Genomic DNA, 8,356 nt, shown 5'->3' on the forward strand with positions numbered 1-8,356 from the left:
ATGTAACCCACTATACCTCAACAAAAAAACCAAAGATAATCATTTTCACTTCACAAAAACTCCTCCTAAAAGTCACTTAATCCAAGAATCAAGACAAAACCTCCAAACAATACTTAAGACCATTATGTAAAACACACACCTTTTTTTACAAAGGAGTTAGTATTATTTTCAAAGATAGATTGATACACTATATAAAGTGCTTTGCACAAGTAGGTGTTGGGACTGGATAATTAATAAACATCCCAAAACCAAATTTTTCTACTTTGTTTGGGATGTGTCTTAAATTATTGTAGTTCCAGTTATAGCTAGGAAGGGAATGTGTCTGCTAGGTAAATGAAGCAACCGTAGTTTGCTCTATGTAGCCATTTTTGTTGTTGAGCACCACTGTATCGACTTTTCTTTTGCTTTGCTGCAGTAGACTAATTGTGCATGGTAAGTATTTTCTGCTATAGATAAATGAACTTTGTTTGAATCACTTGGTGCCGACAAGTGCATATATCTGAATAGAATAACTAGTACTCTTTTATTTAGGTGAAATGCTTTTGCTATCATATGTTTAAATTATCTTTTGTATAAAAGCATTTGCATGTACATCATGGTCCAAGTCCATCTGTATGAAGTTTAGTGTTTGGGCTAGAATAACTACTACTCTTTCTCCACTCCTAATTAGGGGACCATTCTATAACTTTTCTCTTAACATCCTCTTAAATTATATTTATACTATTATTTTGTTTTAATAAATGTTTGATCATTAATAAAAAAAAAATTAAAAAAAAAATCTGAAATTGTAATTTCTTAAAAATACTTTTTGACTATAAAATAAAATAAAAATTATATAAATTTCATGATAAAATGGCACTTTTACCTCTTTTTTAAGTTATGTTATAACACAGTCAAATCTCTTTTTTATAATTTTAATAAATCACATTCACAATTTTTTAATTTTTTTATATAGATATTTAAATTAAATAAATTAATTGAATAGCCTTTAATTATTTTAATCCAAAAATTATGTATTCATCTTCTAACTATCCTTTTTAATCTATAAATAATTGTCAAATATATTTCCAAAGAAACAATTAATCTCCATACAAGTGATGCAGAGTTGTTTCAGTTTAACACACACACATATATATATATATTGTAGCATTTTCAATGAGTAAAAAAAACGTGGCTATTGTTTTATTGTATTGATATTTCCATTGGTTAGAAATGTCTATAAATACCCTTCTCATTTGCAAAGAAGAACATAAGTTTCTATTCTGCCTTGAAGCATTTAGAACAAAACAATGGCTGCTTTTCTTTTGCTTTTTCTGGTGTTTTCTTCTCAGTTGATTGGTGGAATGAATGCACAGCTTCCATCTTCAGCCTATGAAAACATCATCACCATTCTCAGCATAGATGGAGGTGGCATTAGGGGTCTGGTTCCTGCTGTAGTTCTTCAGCACTTGGAAAAGTCTCTTCAGGTGAATCACTGAACTTTTGGAAGATACTTTCTTTTCTCAAGAATTAATAACTCACAAGACACAAATATATAGGCCTTTATGAGTATATATATATATATATATATATATATATATATAAGAATTGAAATATCTCTAAAACACTTCCAACATTTGAGACTTCATTTTTGAAAACAATGCCACTTTTATGTAGTCATATATAGGACCATAAAACAGCCAAACAAATAACAGTTCATATAATTTTCTTTCCAAATAACATAGATGTGCTATAGAAATTTGATTTTTAGGTTTCATACACAATATTGATGGGACTCTAGCCACCCATAAACTTGTTTGCATATTTCGTTTTTACAGTAAAAAAAAAATGAATTAATGGAAAACATATTAGAGATACTCAAATTCTGTTAAAAAAAATAATTATAATATATGCATAAATCCCAAAAAACTACATACATCAACAAGAATACAAACTCAATCTCCTGAACTCCTAATTACAACCACTGCATATTGAGACTTATATGCCTCTACACAAAACACCAGCACAAGCACTTTGTCACAACTATATGGGAGCAGTCCAACAGATAGTCCTCTTCCACTAATAGAACTGCTATATTTGCTCCAAAAGAATCCACCAATGCAAATACACTACGAACAAATTATTAAATAACAAGAGAAAAAAAATTAGTCATTATATTAACTAAATTAGATGCTAATTTAGAGAGTAAAAATTATTGGTATCTAAAGTGGTTTTTATTATTAATAAAAATTTATAAAATAATTTCTAAATTGATATCCAAATTAGCTATCTATGTTTTAATTACTAATATTTTATATTCTAAATTGGTATCTAAAAGATTAATAGAGACTAATTTAAAATATAAAATAGTAAGTAGCTAAAATCTTGATAACTAAGAGTTAGATATCAATTTAAAAACTATTTTATAAATTTTTATTAATATTTTTTTTAATTTATAAAATAGTCTTTAGTTTAATTAAATAATAACTAATTATTTTGGTTTCTAACATTAATTTTTATTTAATAATTTGTTGTTGATGAGTTTACTTTCACTTTGAATACTTGTGTGTTTACCAATTAATGTGAAAATTCAACTGGTTACTTTCACTATATGATGATCTGAGTTTTCATGCTTTTCAGACTTTTTTCTGAGTAAGATGTACCTTAACCCTAGAAGAAAGTAGTGCACATAAAAAGTTTTTAACAATTTAGTTTGGTTGCGTTGCAGGCATGGGATAAAAGTGCAACACTGGCAAAGTATTTTGATGTGATAGCAGGGACTAGCACAGGAGGACTCATGACTGCTATGCTAACTACTCCTCACCCAGATGACCCCACTCGTCCTCTCTCCACTGCCACTGAACTCATAGATTTCTATAAAACATATGGCCCTTCTATATTCAATGAAACTAGGTATAATTCTGAATATAGTTACATAAAATTACCATGCAGAATAATTTATTCAATATCAACACTTCACAAAACAGCAGATCTTTCCTTCTGATTCTGAAATGCATGCTTAAGAAAAAGTAAAAACTAAAAAGAAGTAACTATATACAATGCCACTTAATAATGATGCTGTGACAGAAATAGAGAAACATGTTTCAGGTTAATTAGGTGTTTCTGATGTATGGTGAATGTCTCATGCACTGTCAATTTTTTAGCCAAGACTCATGCACACACATGTAATTTATCTGAGACTTAATCAGGTTATGATATGATTAAATGTTAATTAGAAGCATGGTTAGGGTAAAACTCATTAGAAACATTTGATCAGTTTTGATGGAAAACACGCAGGGGGTGGAATAATGCATTCCCAGGTCCTAAGTATGATGGCAAGTTCTTGCATTACATAGCACGTGACTTATTGCGAAATACAAGAGTCAGCCAAACACTCACAAATGTTGTGATTCCAACCTTTGACGTTAAGAAGCTTCACCCTGTTATATTCTCAAACTTTCAGGTTAGTAGAATATGGTACTGCTATTTTATTTTCACTTCAAAAACTGATGATGTTTGATCATTTGAAAGTGTAGTTAATATAAAATATACCATTATATCAGGGATGTTTTAACTTGTATACCAAAACAAAAAGTATGTATGTTATTTAAGTCCAACACAAACAAAAGTTGGACAACACACCCTTTCCAAAAAAGAAGAAACCCATTCCAATCATACACATAATCATTGATTTCTCTAACCATAGTCCCTAATACACGGCAAAGAACTTTGTTAAAGAGATACACATAAATCTGCAAAAAGATGTGTATTTCATATGTAGATCTTAATTGTAATTGCCTGTCAAAAGACCTCACCAATCTCTCATTGTGACAATTTTCCATGCATTGCTGAAGTACAAGATCTCTTATAACAATCTGCAGAAATACTTTACATATAAATTAAACAATATATAGTTAGCTTAACATTTGAATACATGTGATATATCTTAAACACAAAATTATCTATTAAAAACTTAGCTGATTTTCATGTTCATGTTTTCACATTAATGTCATCTGATATCATATATTTTTAAAGATGATATTGTTTTTCATTGTTCAAATGTTCCAAATATTAATTTATTAAGTCGATAGTTAAAAATATGAGCATTCATAGAATAATTTACTATAAAAATTAGAATTTGAAATATTTCTTTCTTCAGAACATCAAACTTTAAAATTAATTGTAATAAAAATGTATAAAGTTAATAATATTCATGTATTCAAGTGTCTTTCATCCATTTTTATACTATAATTCTTATTTTATCTGCATTTTTCATACAATTTTGGTAATCGGTGATGCAGCTTAAGGAAGTTCCTAGCTTTGATGCGAAACTGTCAGATGTATGCATTGGAACCTCAGCTGCACCAACCTATCTACCACCATATTATTTCCAAAATGATGGCACTGAGTTCAATTTGATTGATGGTGGAGTTGCAGCCACTAATCCGGTAAACTATCTCCATTCCAAACACATGATGAAAAAGGATTGTTTTAAAGATAAAACTAAACACACTATCAATTAATGTGTGGTGTGGTCCCAAATATGCAAACTTTGGAAGTGATAAAGCAAATTTGTTTGCAGGCTATGGCTGCTGTGACAGAAGTGATAAAGCAACAGAAGGAGAAGAATCCTGAAATGACTCCAAAGAATTCAAATGAAAATACCAAAATCCTGTTGCTGTCTATAGGATGTGGAACTGTAAAAACTGTTGGGTATGATGCTGAAGTTGCAGAACAGTTCTCAGCAGCTGTTTGGGCAACTTCAGGGCTTGCAACTGGTGCTTATGATTATGCTTCCAAAGATATGACTGAGTTTTACATTTCCACTGTCTTCCCTGGCCTCCAATCTTCAGACTACTACCTTCGAATTCAGGTCTTCTTCATCTTTGGATTTGTAAAACAGTGATCATTAATTACGGTGCAAAAGGGTGTTTTTGGTACTTGAAGATCATTTGATCAAACGTGGTTTTTCTAGGTTTTTGAAACTGGTTTTGACAGAAAATAGGTGGTTCAGTGTTTGCTTGGAAGAAACTATTAGAATATATATGTCCATGTTGATCATTGGATCTAATCTTTGACTTGGTTTGAACCAGTTATGCATGAGTGAAAAAGGTTAACGAAATCAAAGTGGGGGTTTTATAAATACATCAAAACCATTTATGTAAAAATATAACAATCAAGTTTAACAATTGAAAATGGAAAAAAAGGTATCATTGTGGTATTGAAGTGCATGAGGAATGTTAATGCGCAGGATTATAACTTGGATCCATCCATGGATGCCCTTGACAATGCCACTGCTGTGAACATGGAAAATCTTGTAAAGGTTGGGCAGAAGCTGCTGGAAGAACCAGTTTTGAAGATGAATGTGGCTACTTTTGTCCCAGAGGAAGATGTAGAATGGGGTACAAATGCTAAGGCTCTTGAAAGGTTTGAACACTGTTTGTATTATGTATAAGTTGTTGTAAGTAATTTTTTGTATGATGATGTTCAATTCTGATAAATGAAAACCCTAATAAGATTGTTGTTTTTCTTTTTATGAAGGCTGGCTGAAGTTCTGTACAGAGAGAAAAAGCTTCGTTCTATGAGAAAGAAATCGATGGAAAAAATGGGACGACCATTTATTCAAAATGTTGTTGGGAAATCCAAACAAGTTATTACGAATGCATGATATATAATGTATTAGAATAAATTCCATAAAGGTAGGCTTGCACTATATGTATGTTGTGAGTTCTATGCTTGAAGGAAAATAAACACATCCATCCATGAATAAATCATGGATATGATGTTTTGAGGACATTATGGAATTGTTCCTTAGTTTCTTTAACTCATTTATTTTTCTGTATTTTGTTAATTTCATTCACAATTGGAAGGTAAATAAACACCCTAATAAGCTATAGATGGAAAAGAAATAAAAAAAAAGTAATGAGTTACTAATAATATAAAAAAATTATTAAATAGAAACAAATTTTAGGATACATTTTAAAATGGAAGCAAATGATTTCTTCATTATATATATGGAAATGTAAGGTGACCATATAAGTTGTTAGTCGTGTTGATAGAAAAGAAAATAAATAAATTGGAAATAAAATTTATTAGGTAGAAGAAAAATAGAGAAAAAATAATTGTAAAACTATTTTATTCTGAAGAAAAAAAATTAACATAGATCATCATTTTGTATATATAATAAGTAAGGGTGAAGATATGTTAATTTTAAATATAGATTATAATATAGTTTTTTTAATTAACATAGATTATTAACATAGATTTTTTAATTTTAAATATTATTATAATATAGTTTCAAGTGTATATTTTTACTCTGTTACAACGAAAAAATCTTTTCCAATAGGTAATCCTTACAAAGAAGCTAACTAAGTAAAGACAGTAGAGTAAAAACAATGTAATATGTATATTACTTTTTTATAGTTGTTTGTAATAGATTACAACTAGTTATGTCAACTTGTAAATTTGATAATAATTTTTTCATTAAATAAATTTATCACTATTTGATGAGTTTTGTTAATAAATAGCATGATTAGCACATGATTAACGTAAGCCGACCATAATTAAATACATGCAATTAGTTTAATTGTAAAATAGCATGATTAGCACACCCTATGTACTCCAGCTAGGCTTTCATTCAGCAGGATCAATTCTTTATATCAATTATAGCCAGAATGTGTGTGATCCCTGCCCTGCATCAGCTTCTCCTTTCTGTCATCCAACCCAATTCATCCAGCATTTATTTCTTCCTCTCCTTTGGACTCTTCCTGAGCTCTGACAAAGCTTTTGTTGGACCTACACCTGCATCTGTTTCACCTCCATATATACTGCAAACTAGTAAAACAGCCTGCACATTCTTAAACCTGCCAGACTTAGGCATAACCAAACAACTCCAACTGTGTCTACAGCTTTGTGACCTATTGAAGCACTGAACCCAGGATCCCCTCTTACCCTTATACTAGTTCGCAAGAGTCCATAAAACCCCACCTGTCCTATGCCGCTCTCTTCCTATTTACCTGATGATGTTCATACATAACACCGAGTTAAAAATCCAATCTGCAAAAAGGAGTAATCGAAAATGCTGGACCTATATTTCAGCCATAACCACACTTTAAGTTGGGTCATCTGGAGGATTTCATCTGCATCTACTACTCCATGGTTAAACAAAATAGAGTTTCTCTGGTCCCAAATACACCTTACAATAGCTGCCCATATACCTTTCCACACCAGGTTTTGCTTGCTACTGGCCTGAGAACAATGGAAACTCACAAAATGAATCTTTGGATCATTGTGTTGTACTAACTCGAACCCCAACCATTTGAGACAAAGAGACCAGACGAGTTGAGCATATTTACAATCAATAAATAGATGCTGACACGATTCCTCCTTGACCAGACACAACACACATGCTAGCACTCCTCTTCTACGTAGCCCCTCCCTAGTTGGAATTCTATCTATAAGAACTCTCCAGGTTGTTGTCAGCACATTAGGGAATGCTTTAGCTTTCCAAACTAGCTCAAAGGCAGCCTGCTGCGTACCTCTCGTTTGCTTAGCTAAGCATTCGTATGCTGAATTCACCGTGTACTTCTCGTTAGCCTTTTCCCCCCACACTTGGATATCATTTGTTTCTCTCTTCAAAGGAGCCCTTACTATGCATTTCATAAGATTTGCTTCCATCTCAACTTCCTACTAAAATATGTCCCTCCACCATTGAAGCCTCCATCGCCAATCCGAGCCTTCCCACACACCAACATCTTCCACCTTTTGCTCTTGGTTGACCGATAAGGAAAACAGTATTTGGAATGATGTTTTAAGATTTGACTGGCCAACCCACACATCTTCCCAAAATCTAATCTTGTCTCCCTTCCCTAATTTCCACTGTAATTCTTCTTGGAACCACCCGACTCCTCCTCCCTCCCTACAGACCTTAACAATGTCCCTCCACCACCATGATTGATGCTTTATTGGGATGTGAAGACATTCGAGCTCTGCTCCATACTTTGAATGTATCACTTCCTTCCACTTGCCTTTCTCTTGGGAAATAAGCCGCAATCTCCATTTGGCTAAGAGTGCAAAGTTAAACTTTCTGATGTCTTTGAACCTTAGTCCTCCCTCTTCTTTGGGTTTACACAAGTCTACCCAGCTTACCCATTATATCGGTATTTTCTCCTTCCCCCACCCCCAGAGAAAATTCCTTTGGATGCTTATAATACTCTTGTAGACTGACTCCGGTGCCTTGAACACTGACAGGTAGAAGAGGGGGATTGCAGTGAGAATAGACTTAACGACACAACACCTACCCGCCAACGATAAAAACCTCCCCTTCCACACACTTAATCTAGCTTTCAGTTTGTTTAAAACCGGTTCCCAAAACACT

The 8,356-nt window shown here is 32.3% G+C and overlaps 1 protein-coding gene across 1 annotated transcript; it reads left to right on the forward strand.

The window, feature by feature from the left end:
* The first annotated feature begins 1,245 nt into the window (after positions 1-1,245).
* On the forward strand, positions 1,246-5,773 carry LOC137819460 (patatin-like protein 1). Its single transcript, XM_068623313.1, has 7 exons — positions 1,246-1,466; positions 2,708-2,892; positions 3,277-3,442; positions 4,281-4,427; positions 4,562-4,852; positions 5,231-5,406; positions 5,521-5,773. The coding sequence occupies exons 1-7, from the start codon at positions 1,290-1,292 to the stop codon at positions 5,645-5,647; spliced, it is 1,269 nt and encodes a 422-aa protein (XP_068479414.1). The 5' UTR covers positions 1,246-1,289; the 3' UTR covers positions 5,648-5,773.
* The last annotated feature ends 2,583 nt before the right edge of the window (positions 5,774-8,356 follow it).

The sequence above is a fragment of the Phaseolus vulgaris genome, chromosome 10, assembly GCF_000499845.2.
Source record: "Phaseolus vulgaris cultivar G19833 chromosome 10, P. vulgaris v2.0, whole genome shotgun sequence".
NCBI lineage: Eukaryota > Viridiplantae > Streptophyta > Magnoliopsida > Fabales > Fabaceae > Phaseolus > Phaseolus vulgaris.

Coding starts and splice junctions, on each gene's coding strand:
- LOC137819460 (XM_068623313.1), top strand. CDS start 1,290: ATGGCTGCTTTTCTTTTGCTTTTTCTGGTGTTTTCTTCTCAGTTGATT. Junction 1,467..2,707: donor ACTTGGAAAAGTCTCTTCAG/GTGAATCACTGA, acceptor GTTGCGTTGCAG/GCATGGGATAAAAGTGCAAC. Junction 3,443..4,280: donor TTATATTCTCAAACTTTCAG/GTTAGTAGAATA, acceptor TCGGTGATGCAG/CTTAAGGAAGTTCCTAGCTT.